The sequence below is a fragment of the Erpetoichthys calabaricus genome, chromosome 1, assembly GCF_900747795.2.
Source record: "Erpetoichthys calabaricus chromosome 1, fErpCal1.3, whole genome shotgun sequence".
Taxonomy (NCBI): Eukaryota; Metazoa; Chordata; class Cladistia; order Polypteriformes; family Polypteridae; genus Erpetoichthys; species Erpetoichthys calabaricus.
In genome coordinates this window covers 117,364,868-117,388,971 of record NC_041394.2, presented here as the reverse complement: position 1 = coordinate 117,388,971, position 24,104 = coordinate 117,364,868, and the positions used below count along the sequence as shown (strand labels likewise).

At 38.6% G+C, this 24,104-nt stretch overlaps 2 protein-coding genes across 2 annotated transcripts in view; both read left to right on the top strand.

Moving 5' to 3' along the window:
- LOC114644348 (cystine/glutamate transporter-like) overlaps positions 1-24,104 on the top strand; it is a 621,881-nt gene that overhangs the window by 103,207 nt on the left and 494,570 nt on the right.
- LOC127529139 (cystine/glutamate transporter-like) overlaps positions 1-24,104 on the top strand; it is a 46,771-nt gene that overhangs the window by 7,716 nt on the left and 14,951 nt on the right. Inside the window, exons 4-8 of the mRNA XM_051931772.1 lie at positions 8,566-8,681; positions 10,769-10,894; positions 12,655-12,754; positions 17,973-18,017; positions 19,861-19,984. Of these exons, the coding sequence (XP_051787732.1) occupies positions 8,566-8,681; positions 10,769-10,894; positions 12,655-12,754; positions 17,973-18,017; positions 19,861-19,984 (511 nt within the window). The remainder of the gene's footprint in view (positions 1-8,565; positions 8,682-10,768; positions 10,895-12,654; positions 12,755-17,972; positions 18,018-19,860; positions 19,985-24,104) is intronic.

The following is a 24,104-nucleotide window of genomic DNA, read 5'->3' as shown; positions in this document are numbered from 1 at the left end:
ATGATGTCATCAAGTGTTGCCAGAAGTGACGTCAACAGTGGGTGCCCCATTGGTGATGTCATTGAGAGGCAGGGTCTTTGGCTGAACTGCAGAGGAACAAGAGGAGAGAGGATCAGGTGAGAGCGCCAACCCATGGTCTGGCTGACGAATAACATTATTTGAGCCTGTAAACTGTCCCCCATGCACACGTGTGTGACGTCATATTCCCTTCCAGCACCGGTACCCTAATTGCTTGACTCTGGTAATTACAAACAAGTCCATTCCAAACATCTTTCAAATTATTTTTATTGAGTTTGTTTTCTATTTTAGTTCTATAAGCTTCCTTCCCTTCACTTATTTTTTCATTGAGCATTTTCTGTATGCTTTATTGCTTGTTTGTCACCAAATTTGAACAGTTCCTCCCTTCTCATTCAGGGGATTTTTTAGCTCCTTGCCAATACCAAACCATAAAAATCTGTTAATACCTTAGTATGTGTTTCTCTAAACTGTCCTGCATTCATATTATAAAGTAGGAACAGATATTTCTATTTTTTATTTTTATGAATCTTTGTCTCCTGCCTGTCTGTGCCTGGTAATACTAGTCTATATACAAATCGCATCTTAATGAATGGACATAACAGAGTGAGTGGATGTAAATTTGGTTATGTCAAAAGAAAGACAATGTCTACTTATGTTGGAAACTTCAAAATAAGTCCTAGAAACAGCTGGTTACTTGGGAATCATCTCTTCATATAATCTGCATTTTCTGTAATGACACAGCCTCACCCTGACAAGTATAAAAACTCTAGTCAAATTATACAAGCAATGATTCACATGGCAGGTACTTCACAAACATAAAAAAATCAGTTGAAGTTACTGATATATTATCCATCCATCCATCCATTATCCAATCCGCTATATCCTAACTACAGGGTCACAGGGGTCTGCTGGAGCCAATCCCAGCCAACTCAGGGAGCAAGGCAGGAAACAAACCCCAGGTAGGGCGCCATACACCCACACACCAAGGACAATTTAGAATCGCCAGTGCACGTAACCTGCATGTTACTGTGGGAGGAAACTGGAGTACCTGGAGGAAACCCACGCAGACACGGCGAGAACATGCAAACTCCACGAAAGCAAACCCAGGTCTCCTAACTGCGAGGCAGCAGCGCTACCCACTGCGCCACCGTGCCGCTCTACTGATATATTATTCAAGCCAAATATCATTTATGCAAACACGTAGTGGTTTACTCTCTCTCTCTCTCTTTATATATATATATATATATATATATATATTCATTGCATTCATAGTCTGAGTCTCGACAACCTGAATTGTGTAGGTGGTTACCTACCAGGTAACGCTTGTGGTTGGTCTCCCATTCGGCAAACATCTGCCACAGTGCCCTCTTTCAGTTGCAAGAAGCCTATAAACTATGCAACATATATATATATATATATATATATATATATATATATATATATATATATATAGTGATATTTGCCCGGACACCACCAGTCTGAGACCACATCTTTATCAAAAGACTTCTTTTTATTTGTCTTCCCCACACAACAACACTACTCAATTCAGTGCCTTCAGCCCCAGTCACCTCTCTCCTGGACTTTCTCTCTCCTCGTCCCTGGGCCACCTGTCCTCTCTCTCTCTCCAGGAGCTTCGTCCTGCTCCTGCTCCCGACTCCAGCTCATTGATAGGAGGGAGGCGGCCCCATTTATCCTCACCCGGATGAGTTCCAGGTGCTCTGCCTGACGTCACTTCCTGGTGTGGCGGAAGTACACAAGTCCCGGACTCCATGAGGCTCGGGGCGCCCCCTGGCGGTGAACAGAGGCCCCAACGGTCCTGAGCCTTCCTGTTCCCCTTCTGTGGGCCTCTTCTACTCCAGGGCGGCTGCCCCCTCGTGGCCCGGAGGACAAATGTGCCCCGTCTTGGTCCTTCCAGGCGTCCCAGCCGGGTCTGACCCCCAGCCATGTACGACAATATATACAGTGATCCCTCGCTATATCGCGCTTCGCCTTTCGCGGCTTCAATCCATTGCGGATTTTATATGTAAGCATATTTAAATATATATCGCGGATTTTTTGCTGGTTCGCGGATTTCTGCGGACAATGGGTCTTTTAATTTCTGGTACATGCTTCCTCAGTTGGCTTGCCCAGTTGATTTCATACAAGGGACGCTATTGGCAGATGGCTGAGAAGCTAGATTGCTTACTTTTCTCCCTCTCTTGCGCTGAGTTTCTCTGATCCTGACGTAGGGGGATTGAGCAGGGGGGCTGTTCACACACCTAGACGATACGGACGCTCGTCTAAAAATACTGAAAGATTATCTTTTGTGCAGCTGCTTCCTGAAACGACATGCTGCACGGTGCTTCGCATACTTAAAAGCTCGAAGGGCACGTATTGATTTTTGACTGAAAAACAAACTCTGTCTCTCTCTGCTCCTGACGGAGGGGGTGTGAGCTGCCGCCTTCAACAGCTTTGTGCCGCGGTGCTTCGCATACTTAAAAGCCAAACAGCCCTATTGATTTGTTTGCTAGAGATTGTTTTCTCTATCTATGTGACATTCTGTGTTCCTGACACGCACTCCTTTGAAGAGGAAGATATGTTTGCAAACTTTTAATTGTGAGACAGAACTGTCATCTCTGTCTTGTCATGGAGCACAGTTTAAACTTTTGAAAAAGAGACAAATGTTTGTTTGCAGTGTTTGAATAACGTTCCTGTCTCTCTACAACCTCCTGTGTTTCTGCGCAAATCTGTGACCCAAGCATGACAATATAAAAATAACCATATAAACATATGGTTTCTACTTCGCGGATTTTCTTATTTCGCGGGTGGCTCTGGAACGCAACCCCCGCGATGGAGGAGGGATTACTGTATATACACACACAAACACACACCCACACCCACACCCACATATATATATTGTGAAAGCCCAGGACACGTACAGCCGCCCTAACCCCGACACAGACAGGCAGGAGACAGGTTTAGCACCCAGCACACGGTTTATTTACAGTTTTCCACCCACACAACACAGTCCCTTGTGCCACCAGTTCTTTCCGCTTCTACTCCTCTTCAGGCTTTGTCATGATATATATTGTCACACACGTGCGCTTAGGGGGCAGCCAAAGGGTCCAATTGAGCATGAAATAATAAAAGATAAGGTTTTGGAACAAAGCACTAATGCCTTTCTTCCTCTTTTAACAGAACAACAGAAGATTAACCATTCTTTTCATCCCCAGTCTCACTTGATACATCTTTTTCGGTTCATCATAAAAACGCCACTTCGGACCAATCTTTGATGACGTCACTTCCGGCTAGCGATAATGATGTCACTTTCCAGTCCACCTGTAATGACATCATTTCCAGCCAGCCATGATGATGTCACTTCCGGTCCACCTTTGATGACGTCATTTCTGGCAGGCCATGATGATATTGCATCCTGTCTGCCCTCAACTTCCTTCTTGACACCATTATTTAAATAACCCAACTATCTTTCTTACATTGTTGAATGTTTTTTCAACTTTTTGACCATAATTAAACCATTTTGAATACTTTGACTACCGGACATTATATGGGGAAGCTTCCCTATATTCACCAGCTAGTTTATTAGGTACACTTTTCTAGTGCCAGGTTGGACCCCCTATTGCCTTTAGAGCTGCAGTAATTCTTCCTGGCATAGGTTCAACAAGGTACTGGAAAAATTCCTGAAGGACTTTGGTCCATATTGACATGATAGCATCACACAGTTGCTGCAGATTTATTGGTTGCACATCCATGATGTGAATCTCTCATTCCACCTCATCCCAAAGGACTATTGGATTGAGATCTGGTGACTTTGAGTAAAGCGAACTTGTTGTCCTGTTCAAGAAACCAGTTTGAGATTAATTTAGCTTTGTGACATGATGAGTTATTCTGCTGGAAGTAGCCATCAGAAGATGGGTAGACTGCAGTCATAAAGTGATGAACATGGTCAGCAACAATACTCAGGTAAGATGTGGCATTTAAATGATGCTCAATTGGTATTAATAGTCCCAAAGTGAGCCAAGAAAATATCTCCTATACCATTACACCTCCAACACCAGCCTGAACAGTTCACACAAGGCAGGATGGATCCATGTTTTCATGTTGTTGATGCCAAATTGCGACCCTACCATCCTAATGTCGCAATCGAGACTCATCAGAGCAGTCAACATTTTTCCGTTCTTCTAATGTTCAGTTTTGGTGAACTGTAGTCTCAGTTGCCTGCTGTTAGCTGACAGTGGCTGACAATGGAGTGGCACCTGCCACCAGTCCTGCTGCTGTAGTTCATCTGCTTCAAGGTTCATCGTGTTGTGCATTCAGAAATGCTCTTCTGCATACCTCAGTTGTACCAAGTGGTTATTTGAGTTACTGTTGTCTTTCTCTGAGCTTGAACCACTGTGGCCATTTTCCTCTGACCTCTGCCATCAATAAGGCATTTTCGCCCAGAGAACTGCCACTCACTGGATATTTTCCCTTTTTCCCCTGAGAGGGAGCTTTATACAAACATGGGCTTGGTACCAGAGGCTTTGGCCATGAACATTGGTGTTGCTTCACCAGAAGCATAAAGGGAAGGAGAGAGAAGCATAAGTGGAAGCGGCAACCTCAGGTCCAAGACAAGGGGGCAAACAGCTTAAGTTTAAACTTAATGGGTTTCCTGCAAACTACTCCAATGTAATATACATTAATATCTCAACTCCGAAGTTAAAGTAAAATGGAATATGTTAGAACTGTATTGTCTGTCATTACAAGTTTGAACATGCAACTAATGAAAAACACAAAAGAAAGTACTTCTGTGAATTTCATAAGTGAAAATTATAAACATGTAATAATGATAAGAACATACACCCAGCATGTGGCACGGTGGCGCAGCGGTAGTGCTGCTGGTTCATTTCCTGGGTCCTCCCTGCATGGAGTTTGCATGTTCTCCCCCTGTCTGCGTAGGGGTACTCTGGTTTCCTCCCATAGTCCAAAGACATGCAGGTTAGGTGTATTGGCGATTCTAAATTGTCCCTAGTGTGTATTTGCGCCCTGCCTGGGGTTTGTTTCCTGCCTTGCGCCCTGTGTTGGCTGGGATTGGTGCCAGCAGACCCCCATGACCCAGTAGTTAGGATATAGAGGGTTGGATAATGGATGGATAGACATATACCCAAATTTCACATTATTCCTACTGATTACCCATTTCAATTCAAAAGAATACACTTTCTTGTGAACTTGTGTTTTGCATCAACATATGCTAAGTCACTAGGAACAGCAGAAATTGATCCGATGCAAGAATGTTTTACTCATGGGCAAATGTGTATAGTATGTTCAAGAGTAAGCATCTCCAATAATGTTATTATTACATATTATTTGACTGATATCTTTATCCAAGATGACTTACATTTGAGATACAATGGATTATATTTTATTTGTTTTACAAATTGGAGAGGTGACATGTTTATGGACACACAGCATCACACATAGCAGGATCTGAAACCACAACTTCAGAGCTTGAAGTCCTAGGTCCAAAGCCTTAACCATTGTGTCACACTAGCAGCCAATACTATTAGACTAAAACCCTTACAAATATTGTATACAGAAAAGTACTTACATTATTTAGATAGTACTTCTGATATATCTAATTATCTGACAATACTATAACTGAGGCCCATTAACTTAAGTAATTTACCAGGCAAAACCATTTACATCCACAGACCATTAATAAGGCCACAGAGATTGCCAAAAAGCACTTGCAAGATAACAAAATATAAGAGAGAGAGAGAATTCAATTAAATAATTTTATGCACTGGATAGCAACCTTCAGAAGGCTTTAAACTGGTCTCTTAAGTGAGTATCTACTGTCTCCCCAATTGAATCCCATCAGGCAGACAGTTTGCAGAGGCTTAATGCAAAAGTACTTTATTTTCATTTTGCCACTACCGGTCTTAAAGGGCTTTAATCAGAAGACAACTATTGTTTTTCATTGTCCCCACAGAACAGCTGTAATACCAAAAATATATGGTTTTGGATATGTATTCTCATTCAAAGATACAGATCTTCAGCACTTGCTCCAGCACTCATGTCTACTAATTTCAACACATAGTACTGGCACTTCTTCAGAAATCTTCAACCCTGCACCTATGCTCTTTGATCGATTGACATTGTTTTGCAAAAATCTACGTTTCACTGTACTAGCACATTATATACCAGTAACATTTTCAGAAATCTTCATGGGGGACAGTTCCCCCCCGGTCTTCGATTGAATGTCAGTATATCACCATAAATAGAATACCACTAGTAATTTGGTTCCATTTCAAGCACTTCAAGTCTTCCCTTTTCATCTTCATCTAATTCACTTAAACTCATACTCTTTTCCTCCTTTCTTCCTCACACACACTGTTTCTAACCTGACCATTCTTCCTTCTGAAGTTTAGTACTTATTCAGTTCCGACTCAGTAGGTCTTCTAGCTGAAGGCAGCTTTAAACCCTGTTCTAGTGGATTGGGTAGCACTGTTTTTGAAACAGGGAAAACAAGCTGCTGGAGTTCTTTCTATAGCCCAATTCATCTTGCATCTATAAGCTGTCATGTACCTTTTCCCCTGACAGACTTGACTGAGGTAAGCACTTCCGCATTTGGGCAAAAGGGGCTACTGTCATTAATGGTATTCTCTTAACCCAGTGAGGGCATGTTCACTCTGCTGTGATGCCCCCTTACAGTCATTTTGCTTAAAATGCAGCAATCCAGGAAGGTGGCATCTCAGAACTGATCAGAACCTGAGTATGATACAACCGATAGAATGAAAGATAAAGAGCTGACCTTTGACTGACTTAGTTTCAGCATCTTTTGTGTTGTGCCTTGCTCATGTCATTTTGTTTTATTTTCATATATTTACCTTTCAATTAAATGGTGTTACCAGAGTGGTACCACAACATTTCCCTCTGCTCTCGACTGTTTCCTTGCCAAACGTCACAACCTTTAGGGAATCTCTAGGGCAGCCTTCATTAATTCAGGCCATTTGGCAGCTTGACACTGGGACTCCAGAAGTCTTCTATCCTTAATCTACCTTTCCTTAGGAATTTAACATTCCTGGCAACTGCTGGGTCACCAGTGATCTAGTGTTCTTCAACAGTTTCTGCCCATGTCACATTACTCGGTATACCTTCCAGACGATCCTGTTATGCTAAAAATGTGGCCAGGGAATGTAATAAATATATTAAACAATGTTCATTTAGATTATTGGTTTTATAAATGGCAAAAACGTTTTTTTTTAATTATTGCTTATCCTATATTGCACATAGTGCTGTAAGATTAGGCTCCTGTCCCTGAAATTGATTGTGGGTTGATGAGATCAGATATTGTTGATTATACAAATAAAATATGCTTCCTGACTTACAGTATACAGTATGTTGTCGGCAATGATTTCATGCAGTGCCTTGGTTGAGTGGTTTTTTTTATTATTATTTTTGTGTTATTTGTACCAAAAACGTCATTGTGAAGGAGTTTCCATACCACATATGGCACCTTGAAGCTGAATATTTTATGTTACTGGAATATAAATGTGTCTGTGCATGTTGGTTAAGATCACAATGATTTATTTACATATAGCTAGTCATGTATGGGGGCGGCACGGTGGCACAGTGGGTAGCGCTGCTGCCTCGCAGTTGGGAGATCTGGGGACCTGGGTTTGCTTCCCGGGTCCTCCCTGCGTGGAGTTTGCATGTTCTCCCCGTGTCTGCGTGGGTTTCCTCCGGGCGCTCCGGTTTCCTCCCACAGTCCAAAGACATGCAGGTTAGGTGGACTGGCAATTCTAAATTGGCCCTAGTGTGTGTTTGGTGTGTGGGTGTGTTTGTGTGTGTCCTGCGGTGGGTTGGCACCCTGCCCGGGATTGTTTCCTGCCTTGTGCCCTGTGTTGGCTGGGATTGGCTCCAGCAGACCCCCGTGACCCTGTGTTCGGATTCAGCGGGTTGGAAAATGGATGGATGGATGGATAGTCATGTATGTATTTCATAAATGGGATTTTGAAATTGTTCTTCACTTTGTGTTTACTAATTTACAGAAATGCCCTACAACTATTTTCATGATGTCTGAGACTTTGTAACAGATCGGTTTTGCTTTTGATCTGTTTTGGATTTAAACTGAAAACCAAATCGTGATGTCAGTCAGCAGTGATAGTCCTTCCCTCACTGCACTGTATATTTTTCTACACCAACACTGTGTGTAGCAATTTGCTGAACTCTTTAGTATAAAGTGTCAAGCACCACATAATATATTTCTGATGATAAAAATCTTAAAAGTGCTTTCATAAATTCTGTGGCAAGTTGGGATTTAGTCACTTTAAATAAATGCCTTGCAGCCTGCAAAGATTTAAGGGGAAATATGCCTACTTTGTGCAAGCAGCAGTTTTGTTTCTTATCTGCACATTACAGTATGAACGTTGAGTATTAGTTACTGTACAGTTAACATTTTGTCTCAGTTACAATCAAAACAGAAGGGATTCAGAAACAATTTAGAAGAAAAGCTGCACTTCCCCCGTCTCTGACATTTAAATATTTGTTGTTTTGTGAACAATCTAGGCCTGCTGCATCATCTGTAGTGGCTTTGGCATTTGGCCGGTACATTCTTGAACCTTTCTTCAGCCCATGTCCAGCACCCGAAGTACTTGTTAAAATGGTCAGCATAATGGGAGTCTGTAAGTTGTCATTTGACTTTCCTATGGTCTTATTTCATGCCTGCTTTAAGTCTCAACCACATACAAAACTGATCATGTAATCATATAATATATGACAAACTAAAATATTATAGGTTTAGTTATCTGTTAATAGTAAGCACCAACCTAAACTACTTTTAAAAACCAAAGTTAATTTTGTAATAACAAGAAGAAGATTTTATGATTTTTTTAGATAAAAATACAAGTATACAAATATAACAGAAATTTTGACAATTTAGGTGAACTTTTGCAAAATTTCATGCATTTCAGTTTTGAATGTCCCCAACCCACTACGATCTACAACTCCACTTGGTAATTTATTTCTAACTTTTGCAAGAAAATTTCCTTTAACCAGTTTCTATCTGTGCCATCATGCCCTTCTTGATCAGCCCATTTTGAAATAACAGCTGGAATCCAGAACTTCATACGTCTGAACACTTCTCTCATTTCTCCTCTTAACCTTAGTTGCGTAAACTGAAAAACATCAGCTCTTTCGATCTTTCCTCATAACTCATACCTCATATTCTTGGAATCAGCCTGCTTCTCTGGATCTTTAATTTAGAAAAATTTCCTCTCATAAAAATCCTTTGTATTCTGTGCCAATATTCAAACAGACTTACCCTCTTTGGAATCCCACTTGTTTTTATTTGACTCCTAGCCTCTCATATGATACCTTATCAAAACACTTTGAAAGTCCATATGAATAATATTGTATATGTGCCCCTTTGGCAAAATGTTTATTATGTCCAAAATTGTATATGGAAGGTCCATAGGACTTAAAGTTTTTCAGACTGATACAAAATAGGACATTCAAGGGACAACATAGAAGTTTAGCCAGGAAACAGTCTAAAATATCAAAGAGAATATAACTGAGCATCAAACATCTAAGCAGCATTCATGAATCATAATCAAAATGGCAAGCAAAAGATCTTGATACTAAACTAATATCATTCTTTCACATTAAGTCATTTGCATTTGTACCCAAAACTTAATCATAAACACAAAGTCAAAGTACAGTACTTGAATTTCTAATTAACCAAGGCTTCACATGTACAATTTGTTTTATTGTTTGTAAATCATGGACAACCCACAAGTACCCGATAGTGACATTTGTACAGTATGACGTGTGAAGAAATGTATCACGCATGACAATATTTTGCAACTGCTAACAAAAATAAGCACAAAATGACAGTGCCTAGGAATCCAAGATTTCATCACATGAAGACTTTACCTAGATAACTTTAACTATAAAAAGAAATATAAAAATTGGATTCAATGCCTAAACAACTTCAGATAAAAGTGAGAAACTTCCAAATACCAAGAAATATGAAAATAAAATCGTAACAAAGGGGCTATGTGCTTTGGGACAGCTTCTCAAGGACTATTGTAAGTGAGAGATTTGACCTTGGAGATAATACTTGAAACAAGAATAGTATTACAAATGCAGGCCAGGTCACAACTATAAGGATGAAATGGTATTCAGATAAACAAAAGAGAAGGGCAAAACCAGGAATCAGAGTCAGGACAGAAAGAGTTCAAAACTGTAACACAACTTAGCATGTACCGTATCCAACTTGAAAAAGAAACTAACTACACTAATATTTTTGAGTTTCGAGTATGAAGCCACCAACATATTTACACTATCACTGCTGCTGACATGACAAATTTGATATCACATTAACAAATGAATGGGCCAAACCAAAATAAACTGTAAACTTTGTCAAAATAAATAAAAATGGTTGGAAACCCCTAAATATCAATAGCCCATAATAAACAACTCATAAGACAAAATTAAATTCAAAATGGTAATCACTGACATAACCCAAAATACAAAAAAAATAAAACCACAAAATAACATTATCCTGATGACAAAAAGATAGTAAAAAATAACTCACAATGTTCTTAATCTGGTTCTGTAATACCTTGATGGTTAGAGAAAGTATGTTAATGAGAAAGAAGATAGAATGTCATTACATTCCTTAACTCCCTGTTGGATACTGTATCTTTGCCTCCAGCACTTATTTCTCACATTTATTTAACCACTTTTGTCTTTCTTTCTCTTTGCCTAGCATTTGTTGTGGCTGTGAACTGCTGGAGTGTGAACTGGACCACACGATTGCAGATAACACTTACCATTGTCAAGATGGGGGCTTTGGTTTTAATTATTGTGACAGGACTGATACAGCTATCTTCAGGTAACAGAAATGTATTGTTTGTTGTTTTAGCTCTTATGATCTACAGTTTTTGTACATCTAGCATGACGCGATCATTCATACTGGGATCCATAAATATGTGCCAGCAAAAGAAGCTTGTATGAGCATGTGATAAGCAGAAGGTTTGTCTAAGAGCACATTTTGCTATGAGTGTTGCCAGGTACTAAGAAACGGAGAACAGGAATACCAAACTACATTTTTTTAGGCCGATGGGCAAACAGACAGTCAGGACATTGAGGCAGTCCGATCTTTGCAATTTACTTGTTGTACAGTTTGCTCATGGTAATAGAAATTTAGAGACAAGATAGGATCAGAAGATATACAGGTGTTTCAAATATCAAGTCAAAGTCATAACCGAGCGTAGAACATTTTAGTAAACAAGGCCCAAGGTGTGTAACCAGAATCATAGTCAAAAATGGTGGTAACCACAAAGAAAACAAGAAGGTGGTGCTGTTGAAAAAGATAATTAGTTTATAACAGACAAAAATTGGTATAACCACTAGATTTCCTGGTTACAGAAACTCAGATAACTATACTCAAATAATTTGCAGAGGTCAAGGAACAGTTAGAAAAAAATGTAAATCATTAACCTGATCATGAAATAGCCCATCAGGCTTGCTGAGATTCATCCTGAAAAATATATTACAATGGGAGTATGGACATGATCTGTATAAATCCAGGAAGGGTCCTCAGGGCCATAGTCCCATTATTGAACCAAATACCAAGTTCACATACTATGACATTGTGAGTCCAAAATCTTGTGGATTATGTATTCGTCACTCACCTGAAGTATTAAAGGAAGAGGAATAGGCCGAGGATTGTAATAGGAAACGTTATAAAGAATTTTAATTTTGAGCTGTGAAACATCGGTGGAATTCTAAAGTGAGCAGGAAGGGCTAGCCGATAGAAGATTAAACTCAGTTTTTGCAAAATTGTTAAAGAACAATAACTTGTCATCAAAGCATAATAATCATCTTTAAAGAAATATCCATAATTTCTGTTTCTGTCCACTGTTCAGTGTACTTATAATACAGCATACTTTGAATTAAATCAATCTTTACTAATGGAAATGCAGTCAAAGCTTGGAGTTATAGTCATGTTGATCATTTATTTTTATTTTGCCTTGTCTGTGTGCTCTATTCTCACTTCCCATTGGGCTTACTAATAGATGACTCCAAAGTCTAGATGTCTGTGACAGGAGAGGTATAGCAGGCATCCCAGTGCTGAAAAACAAAGGTGTTTTTTTGAATCTGCAACATCATTTGTAACATTATTTTTTACTGGTGAAACCGGAGCTTCCATTTCATGTTGGTACATGCTTCACTCCAGATCTTCTTTAGGGCTAGAAATGTAATGATAGCATGATACCTGATTTTGTGCTTCTCAGCATCCATATTGACTTTGTTTCGAAACAAAACATATACACTATATATTTCAAAAACCAAGTCAAATATATTAGTAAATAAGAGCAATAATTTGGACAATTACAAGATGAACACTGTAAAATGTCACTTTCAGCTAAGACTGAGAACTTTTTGATCACTCACCTTTTTTGAAACTACTGATAGCTTCTTCTGCTTTAGGGAAATGTGAACTTTAATTATGCAGCAACAGTAGTTCAACTTCTATTTACAAAAGAGGAAATACACATGTATGCTTGCCACAATTTTATTTCACTGATCTCTCCACCTTCTACTCTACTTCTAGAATGTTTGATCCTGTTTGCATTTTTATCTTTGCAGGACAAACTGAAAATTTCCACAAAGCTTTTGACACCAGTTCTTTGACAATGGACAAGTTACCGTTGGCTTTTTATGCAGGATTATATGCCTATGCAGGATGGTAGGTGTCCTTCATCTCTCTCTGTAAATTTGTCTTGCATAATTCCCCCTAGTAAATTCTTTCTTAAATACATGGGCTTGGTGCAAGTAGCTTTAAGTTTCCTTGTGAATAAAACAGCCGGCCTACCTCATCCTATATAAAGTTATCAGCAGGATTACTGATAGATAGATAGATAGATAGATAGATAGATAGATAGATAGATAGATAGATAGATAGATAGATAGATAGATAGATAGATAGATAGATAGATAGATAGATAGATAGATCAAACTAAAGATGCAACACGTTTCCTACTTATACATTGGATTCAGAAATTATTCAGTCCCCTTGACTTCTTTCATGTTTTGTTATGTTTCAGTCTTATACTAAAATCATTTAAGTTAATTTCCCCCCACATCAAGCACAACTCAATGCCCCTGAATGACAACACGAAAATCAATTTTAGAAATTTTTGCAAATTGAATACAGTAATCCCTCACTTATCGCGGGAGATAGGTTCCAAGGCCGACCGCGATAACTGAATTTCCGCGAAGTAGGGACACCATATTTATTTAATTATTTAACGTGTATTTGGACGTTTTTAAACCCTCCCTGTATTGTTTACAACCAACCCTTTACTCTATTAATAACAGGGACAGCTGCTAAGCAATATGAAATCGGTAGATAAGTTTACACTTACTGTATAGCGAAGTACACGTAGCTATATATGACGTGATGATGGTGATGAATATGCTGCACAGTAAAAATGATGACGATGAAGGAGATGATGACTTTTACTGCGCAGCCGATGACTGTATTTTACGTCTCTTCAGACGGCGGTGCCATTTCCTGGGGCACCTCCTCCACGGTTTCCGAAGGTGTATCCGTAGTAGTAGTAGTAGGAACTGGCTCTTTTTTGCGAGGCTGCAAAAATATTGTGATCGGCAGTTGCTGCCGCTGCTTCTTTTTCCGGTCGAAGAGCAGCTTGTAGGCGGTCATGACGTCGTCGACCTTGTTGCAAAGATTCCTAAAGCAGATTCCATCCAGACTACTGCCTTATCACATCCACTTGCAACTCGTTTTGCGCCCTGGTTAAAGGACACTGCGGCCGTAGATCTTATATGCTTTTCCTCCTTTTTAAATAAAAAGAATCGTGGACTCATTGATGCTGTAATGGTGTAGCTGTTCCCTTCCTTCAACATATCCAAAACTTTTACCTTTGCTGCAATCATTTGCATCTTCTGTTGGCGCTTGGACACGGCCCCTGAAGCAGTAGCACGTTAATGCTGAATGAGTGAGATGAGACTTCCTGGTTAATGCACCACTCCGTCGCTGAGCCAATCAGCAGCACACAGGAACTTAACTTCATGCTCTGATTGGGTAGCTTCTCAGCCATCCGCCAATAGCATCTCTTGTATGAAATCACCTGGGCAAACCAACTGAGGAAGCAAGTACCAGAAGTAAAAAGACACATTGTCCGCAGAAACCCGCGAAGCAGCGAAAAATCCGCGTTATATATTTAGATATGTTTACATATAAAATCCGCGAAGTCGTGAATCCGCGAAAAGTGAACCGCGAAGTAGCGAGGGATTACTGTATCACAATGACACAAATATTCAAAATCTTTGGAATGACACTTGAAATTTGGTTCAGGTACCTCCTGTTCTGTTGATCTCCATTGAGATGTTTCTACATCTTGTTTGGAATTCACTTGTGGTTAGTTCAATTGTTTGGACATGATTAGGAAAAGTGCACACCTGTCTATAGAAGGTTCCACAGACAATGTTTATCAGAATAAAACTAAATCATGGTGTCGTGAGTATTGCCTTCAGAGCTTAGAGATGGAATTGTATTGAGGCACAGATCTTGGGAATTCTACAAAAAGACTCCTTCCGCTTTGCAGGTTCCCAAGAGCACAGTGGCCTCCATAAATATTGAATGTAAGAAGTTTGGAACAACCATAGCTCTTTCTAGAGATGGCACCCTAGTCAAACTAGGCAATCATGGGAAAAGAGCCATGGTAAAAGAAGTGACCAAGAACCCGATATCGCTTTGGATGAACTCTAGAGAACCTTAACAGAGATGGGAGAAACTTTCAGAAGGATAACCATCACTGTGGCACTCCACTGATCTGGGCTTTATGACAGAGTAGCCAGGCAGAAGCCTCACATCAGTAAATGAGACACGGAAGACCTTTTAGTGTATACAAAAAGGGCATCTAAAGAACTGTCAGACTGTGAAAAACAAGATTTTCTGCTCTGATGAAACCATGAATAGTGGTGGTATGTCTGGGGGAAACCAGGAACAGCTCATCACCTATGCAATACCATTCCAACAGTGAGTCATGGTGGTGGCAACATCATGCTGCAGGGTTGTTTTTCAGAGGCAGGGACTGGGAAACTATATATGGTTGTGGGACAGCTGAATAGAACAAAGTTTAGAGATATGCTCAATGAAAACTTGCTCCAGAGTGCTCTGGACCTCAGACTGGGCCAGAGGTTCATCTACAAACAATACAATGACTCTAAGCCCAAAACACAGTGTAAAAAGATACAACAGCAGACAGAAAAAGTTTAGGGATGGCCACCCCCTATACTTGGAAAAAAATGGTAAGAAAATAAAACACATCTTTACAGACAGGAGTCCAAAACTGAACTGAACTAACAGGGTTAGCCTGGTCTATAAATTTGGCTGAAATAGGAAGAGGTGGGATTTGAGAGGCTGGAACAGGAAGAGATATCATCAGAAGGTGGGTTCTGGATGCTGAAAGTGACGTCATAAGAGGGTGCCAGAAGTGACATCATCAATGATTGGGCCAGTTGTGATGTCATTAAGAGGCACGGTCTTCAGCTGGTCTGCAGAGGGACAAAAGGAGAAAGGACCAGATGACAGCGTCAACCCCTGGTCTGACTGAAAAACAACACTATTAGAGCCCCTAAACCGTCTCTCATGTGCATGTGTGTGGAGTGGCTTAGGGACAATACTTTGATTGTCCTTTAGTTGTCCAGCCAGAGCCTAGACATGAATCCAATAGAATGTCTCTGGAGAGACCTAAAAATAGTTGTCCACTGATGGTCTCTATCCATTCTGAATGAGTCTGATAGGAACTGCAGAAATGGCAGAAAAACCCCAAATCCAAGTTTGTGCAGCTCTGCGGATCATACCAAAGAACACTCCAGGCTGTAAACACTGCAAAAGGTGCATTAAGTAAATTCTGAGTAAAGAAACTGAATACTTGTGTCAATGTAATATTTCAATTTTTTATTCATATTAAATTTATTTCGAAATTCTGAAATCCTCTTTTCACTTTGTCAATTTGGGATATTGAGTGTTGCTGAAGTGGGGGAAAAATGAATTTAAATGATTTTAGCACAAGGCTGCAACATAGCAAAATGTGAAAACGTGAAGGGGTGTGAATACTTTGACTCCCCTGTAGTCAAAACCCAGGATTTGAATGAACCAAAAAACTGTTCTAGAATGATTTTTACAAGTATTATGTAAGATAAGAATACATTTTTCATCCGGGGAGAATGTTGTCCCTGTGTGTCGGTGACTTTTGTAGATCCAGATTCTTCTCATATTCTGAAAGTTGGCATTTTAGATCTCTTAATTGGACTGATATGGTTCCTGTGTTGTACTTGATACCGCCAGGAGAGGCTTTGACTAACCTTGACATTGCAATGAAAATAGGTGTTCCTTTTCAGTGGATGGAGATGTGGCTGACTAGTATTTAAGGGACACTCACTTTTTATCTCACTTTTATCAGCATACACTCTCCCTAATATTATTATTGTTATTATTTTTAACATTATGCCTATTGCTGCAATTAAAAAAACTAACAGAGAAAATTCTAGCCTAGTGAAGAAATCAGTTTGTAACAACAATAAAGATGCTGGCAACACCCACAAGACCATATTCTCTGATAGTTTAAAGAATTTTATTATGAATCAGCTCATGCACACTGCTCAAACAGATCTAGCTGTAGTTTTTTATATTATAGAGGTAAAAGAGGAGAATAAAATGATTGAAAGAAATCAACGTTGTGCTAGGTTCAGTAAACAGTAAACAGCAAGTGTCAAATCTTCCTCCAAAATTAACTGAGCTATAAGAAAGGAGTCGAAGGACCAATGACCATTAAATAGGACTTAAAAAGAATATAGAGGTGCACACCCCATGCAGTTGTTGTAAAACCATTAGCCTGCTGTCTTCCAAGTACTGAATTATTACTGCTCCTTGAGAGAGATGTGTTACAGGATGAAACATGTTCAAAAGAGATTGTGTTTTTGAATTGAAGAGCTGCCTCCCCCTCATTCATTCATTCAAGAGTCCTACCTAATATAAATGTTCTTAAGTAGCTCCTTAATGTTTATTTAAGGCTTTGTCTTAGAGGATTCGACACAGTGGGTCTTATAGCAGTTTGGGGTATTCACTTTCATTCAAACATCACATGTGACGGCACGACTTTGTTCAGATGGCACAGAATGCCACCACAGGAGAAGCGGGGGAAAAAAACAGAACAATAAAGACTAATAAAGATTGCAGATTCATTGACGACTATGATAATTCTGTGTATACAGTAGCTAGTTTATTCAGGGTTGAACTAAACTGTAGTTATGAGTCAGTCAAATTTAAAAAATGGCTTGTTAGGAGTTTTTTTTAAATAATCCACAGTGTCAGCCTGGAGTATCTCTATTGGTAAAGCATCCCAGATTTTTGGTGCATAATAGCAGATGGTTTGCCTCACCACTTCATTTAGGCTTGGCTCTTAGAATAATAAGCAGACTGCTATTTGAAGATCTAAGGTTACGACTTGGAATGTGGGAGAACAAGTACTCCAAAATATAGGAAGCTTTTTTAATTAAAGCTTTGTATACCATTAATAGTATAGGAAATTACTACTCATTCATTCAGAAACACAAATATGAGTCAACTTGACTTGTTTGATTAAATCGAGTGACTCGACTTGAATTACTTGAATGTAATCCTTATACTGTAACTTAAGACCTAACTTGAAACTTGAAGGTCAGGAGTTGAGGCTTACTTGAGACTTGCATATGTAGGACTTAGTCCATTATTCCCAGCAGTCCTTTTACTATAGCATACTGAAAGGAATAGTAGTTGACCTGCAGCACTCCATCTTGACTGGCCTGAACCTTACATCTAAAGGCAATCTTTAATCTTTCTATTACACTGAACCAGACTTAAAGAAAACCAAAAGAATTCTGCTTTATTTTAATAGGTTTGTTTTGAATTTTGTCACAGAAGAAATCATCAGTTCCGAAAGGCATGTACAAAACAGATCTTAGGAAGAGGTTGTGATGAGGATATGAGTATAAAACAAATTAAGGATCAAAGTGTATAGAAGCAATCTTTTTTGTCAGAGAGGAGCAATTCAATAAATAATTCCAACAGGCACAACACACTGTTATGAAACAAGACACCTCATTCACCCTAATGTGCGAGGCTCTTCTCATATATTATACACTTTTTCTTTTTATCATTATTATCACTGCTGTTTTTAATATTATTGACTGGCATGCTTTTTGGAGATTGCTTTTACACCTTCTGAGTTTGAGTACCAAGAATCCCTGCTGCTGCATGTGTAATAATAATAATAATTTCAAAATCAACCTCTGTAGTTACTGTCAGTATTTTTTCTTTCTTCTGACTTACAGTAATCAAAACCTAGTAGAAAGCAAATGACTGAAATATTAATCCTCTTCTTTGCCACATAACAGGCATTCACATTTGAGAAAGATGGTGCAACCTATAAATGAACATTATTGTTAAATCACGTAATAAAATATTTAATTTATCCACATGTTGTATTTTGTTTCTCAGTTGTTAGGACATAACGATAAGTTGTTAGGGGTCGGTTGCAGGAAGTTGCATCAGTATAGCATCATTAGAGCGATGGTATTTAAACCAGTAGACAATTCTAGAATCATCCAAGTTTCTTGATAAAACAAAAATGAAATTCTTGCAAGTATCTCTAGTCTTAAGAGATTTTCCCCGTAACTGAATTCTGTCTGTTTTCTTTTTGACTGCAATTTATCCTTAGCATTCATCTTTTAGTGAATGCCATCTTCCTGAATTTGACCCTTGCCTGTTTCAACTGGTCAGTTTATTTTTTTCCTATCAGTTCTGCCTCTGCAGTTAACAAGACAGCATAAGTACAAAGTTGTTTCCTTCTTTGTGCTTTGCTGCCATTATGGACCCATGTACTAGAGTGTGAAATTACATTGAAGGATACAGTAATTATAAATATGACAAGCATTTAATTACTCAAGAGCTTGAGCAGGTATAGTATTTAAGTTGCAGTGTTTTTAAGTCTTCTCGCTTTCTTGTTTCTGTTTGTTGCTCTCTCCTCTGTCATGGTTCTACACTCCATTTTGTGTTTTATTTCTTTTGCATTTTCTTTTCTTTCTCTTATATTTCTTTCCTTTTGTTGTTTATGTATTTTAACTTCGTGAATCACGTTCTTGATTTTATTTTTCCCCTGTATTCAGTCACTTATATCACTAATTGTTTTTGATGGTGGCAGGTCAAGGCATTTCATTAACCAACAGTCCCCAAGTGCTCCAGAGGAGAATAATTGCAGGACAAGGGGACTTTAAAAAGCTCCAAACTTTTCAGGGTACCATTAGCTGGTTAGTCCACTGTGCTGATCCTCCCCTTCCACCTTGCCCTTCCCCTGACTTATGCTATTGTGTTTTAGGTTTTGGGGGTCTGTTGATCATTTTCCTTCGATTTTTAAGCTAGTCTTCTTGATCTCTTGCCTTTTCTTTCCCTGCTCTTGATGGTGAATTTAGGCATTGTTTAAATTGGGTCCTTGGAATTTATTATGGAATTTATTTCATTATTTGTTTGGATGTTTTTGATGTCAAATTTGAATTAGTTTTTTTCTTTTTGTTTTGTTTTTACTTTTTTATTTTTGTATTTTTTTTTGGTATTTGAATTTAATAATTTATTGGTTAATTGCTTTTAATATTTAAGCTTTTCTTTACACATGGCATATATTTTAGTCAAAGTGAATCATTATACCCTCTGCAAATATTGTTAGAGTTCAATTTGGCTGGAGTGATTAAAGAGTATATTTGGTTGATAAACTGATTTTTTTTTTTCAGAAACATGCCTTTGTCAATCATATTATCCATGGTAATAGTGACAGTTGCTTATCTTCTGACGAACATTTCTTATTATACTGTGATGACATCTCAGGATGTTCTGGAATCCAATGCTGTGGCTATGGTTTGTGAATACACTTTTTAATAAATGAGCATAAATAATAACAAATTCTTAATTAGAATGACTTTAAAAGGCCTGTATGGTGGCACAATAATTAGCACAGCCACATTCCAACTTCAGAAGTCAGGATGTGAATCTCAGCATTGTCATTGCCCGGCTATAGCAAGCAGGTTCTTCCTTGTATTTGAGAGGTTTTTCCCTCCTCATCCTCTCACATTGCAGATTTTCTGTCTACTCTAAACTGGTGGGTGAGTGTGCTCATAAGAGTGCTCTGTCGTGGTCTGGCACTCTGATCAGTGTTGTTTAAAACTTCCTTTGTAGATTTGTTGTTTGCCAAAAATTAAGGTACAAGAAGATGTTGAGTATGTGAAACAAGCTACTCATTTGGTAATTTAATGACAAAATGTAAAATGTTCACTATGGATGACAGATCGTTCTATAGAAAAAATATTGAAAGATACCCTAAGAATTAAAGCATGGTAATTCTTCAGAATGTGAAGAAGACATAAATCCAATCTTTGAAAAACATTTTAAAGCAAGCAACACTGGTATCAGTGTAACAAAAATCAGATACTTAAAATAGTATTTAAATAAAATTGCCCAAAGAATTATAAGCAGGTTTTTAAAAATACATTTTTACAGTTTCTGAATATCTAAATCGCAACTGTTCATAAACTGAAAGAATAAGCAAGTTAAAACATTGCTAAATGTTTTACAATGTATAGTCAGGACTGAAAAAGTGTTACAGGAAGACCATTTATATAAAAAGTTATAAAGCTGAGAAGCTATTTTCATTAACACTCTTTTAGATTAGTTTCAGGCTAATAGTTATTCTAATGGTTATTGTCCTGTCCTGGGGGGACAACGTTCTCCCATGAAAGACAGACTGCATTATCTGTTAATCATCTTATCTTACACAGTGGGCGAAGGACATCTTATTTTACTTAAAATCAGCAAAAATGTAATTTTCTCTTTGAGAAACAGTTCAAAGCTTTTTTTCTAGAATTTGGCAAGAATTTATTAATACTATTCTAAAATAACAGGCTTAATTGCTGTGAATTTTTGATGTCTCAATATACTGTATATAACTGTCTAAGCCGAATATGGGATATGTTTTGACCATGAAACATAACACTCATTTATTATGTAACTTATAATGTAATTATAAAATCAATTCAAGAATACTACAATTAAACATCTCAATCGAATAGAAGCCTATCTGGATTTGTTGTTTCCATTGTGATGTATGGAAGTGTATTGATGAAATATTTTATTGCTCTTTTCCACTTTGCTGACGTTAACCTGCGTGATTTTCTTCTGTGTGCCCCGGTTTCCTCCCACAGTCCAAAAACATGCAGTTTACGGAGACTGCTATTTCCTAAATTTCCCCTATTGTGAGGTTGAAGTATGCGCGTATGGATTTATGAATGTGTTTGCACTGTGATGGACTGGCGCCCTGTCCAGGGTTCACTCATGCCTTGCGTCCTATGCTAGCTGGGATAGGCTCTAGCAGACCCCTATTACTCTGTTCAGGACTAAACGGGTTAGTAAGTGACAGACTGACTGACATGTAAATAGCTCCATGTCCTTGTTTTCACAGTATTTCCTCCCACAAATTGCTTTACAATGTGAATCTATAGCCTGTTTTGAAATTGATTATTTATATACCATTTCCCCCTATTGGAATTCTGCTCTTGTAAGACATTTTTTTGATTGCTCCCTCTGTCTTTTTCAAATATTTTGCTATGCAGTGTATAAGAAGAAGCAAACTTAGAAAGAAAATCAAAACAGGCCAGTAAATATTGAAAATTGTTGTGTTGGTTTGTCAAGGGAGAATTAATCTATGAAATATTTAAAATGTATTGTAGATTGTTTGTGCATGGATTGATGATTATTTAACTATTCAGGTGCCCTGTAATTATCATGTGAATATACACATGATAATACACATAGCACAATGGATGCATCATTTAACATTCCAATAGGATATAAATACCTATTCAAAATTACCATTTTGAAATTTGGCCATTTTTTCAGGATGGCAGGATGAGGTGATTGATACTGACAACTATCAGGCAACCAAGTGAGCACAATAAACTGAATGATCTACTCTGTCTCATCATTGACATTGGGATCTACTGGCTATTAATGCTGCTGTATTCAAATTTGCATTATTTAAAATAATAAAATCCATCCATCCACCCTTTACACTGCACAACAATTTTTTTGAAAAGTCTTGCTTCCTGAAATGTTTTTTCTGATAATTTTGGTTTTACTGCATCACGTAGGAAATAGACATTTATATGTTTACTGACAATAATGTATTTAGTCACATTTATGTTTCGCATAAGCTATTAAATTCAACAGAATTAAAAGTGTTTTGCTCCTGATTTTCTTTTGTATTTTCTTTTGTATTCCATGTGTGGTGCATCACGTTGCAGTGTCCAACAGTAGTCAGCAAGCATTGATGGATTCCAGTTGCCCTGGTATCGTTTCTCCATTGTTGCAATGTCCTGGTAAAACCTTTCACCGTGTTCATCACTGACAGCACCGAGATTTGCGGGGAAGAAGTCCAAGTGTGAGTGGAGGAAATGAATCTTGAGTGACATGTTCCACTTCACTGTCTTGTATGCTTTGAGAAGTTTGTTTACCACCTGAATGTAGTTTGGGGCTCTGTAATTGCCCAGAATATTGTCAACAACATCTTTGAAGGCTTTCCAGACAATTTTTTTCCGGCCCAACTAACAGATCTTCAAACCGCTTGTCACTCATAACATGTCTGATCTGGGGGCCAACAAAAATGCCCTCTTTGATCTTGGTGTCAAGTTATTTAAGACAGATATTCCCAAGAATAACAAAAACATTCGCCTTCCTTGTTCAGTGTTTTCACAAAATTCTTCATGAGTCCCAGTTTTATGTGAAGAGGAGGCAAAAATATCTTTGCCGGGTCGACAAGCGATTCATGTGCCACATTTTTCTGTCCTGGAACTAACTTTTTACAGAGTGGCCAGTTCTGTTGAGAATAGTGCGACTCTTTGGCATGGCTGTCCCATTAACAGATGAAACAACAGTACTTTGAATAGCTGAGCTGCAGTCCTAGTAACAGAGCAACAACTTTAAGATCTCTACAGATATTCCAGTTGTACCTGCTATACTGGATGTGCTTCAGCAACAGTTCCATATTCTCATACGTTTCTTTCATTTGTGCTGCATAGCCAACAGGTACTGAAAGATAAATGTTGCCATTATGTAGCAGAACAGCTTTCAGGCTTAACATTAAAAAATCAATGAAGAGAAGCCACTCTTCCGGGTTGTGATCACAACCCAAGGCCGAGAACAATCCCTCAATGTCACAAGAGAAACAGAGACTGTCGAGTTGTTCAAAAAATTTGGTTATATCATGATGTCGGCCTTGAAACACAGAAATTTTCGTACCTGGTGACAGCAAACACCATTCCTGCAGTCTCGAACCCAGCAGCTCAGTTTTTGCTTTTGACAGACCCAAATCTCTGACCAAATCGTTCAATTCGGACTATGTTATCAGATGTGGATCGCCTGATGAGCACGATTCAAAATCCGGGTCAATGTCACGGTCAGTACCCTGCATTGTAGTTTCTTCATCTGGTTCGTCTAAGGTCCAATCCTCTGGTGGTTTCGGAATTGGAAGACTGTCGTCATGTGGCATGGGTCTCATTGATGAAGGCAGATTAGGATATTCAATTGACTTCTTGTTTTTGGCAGAGAAACCAGACACATTAGTCAAACAGAAGTAACAGTCCGTCACATGGTCTTTCTGTTCTCGCCATATCATCGGAACAGCAAACGGCATCGTCTTTCGAGTGCCTCTGAGCCAGGCTCTCAGACCGACACCACATGTGAGGCGCCCATTCCTTTTGCAGCGGAAATACAGATGATTAGCTTTCTTCACAAGAGCAGTCATCCAACGTCTCTGAGGCATAAGTGTATATTTGCCACAGATAGAGCAGAATGTATCGCGGCTGTTACGACATTGATGAGACATATCACCCAACACCAAAACGTCTATAGCATCAAGCTTACTTACTGTTATATTGCTAAAGATACTATACATTACTATACTGATACTATACATACACACTATCTA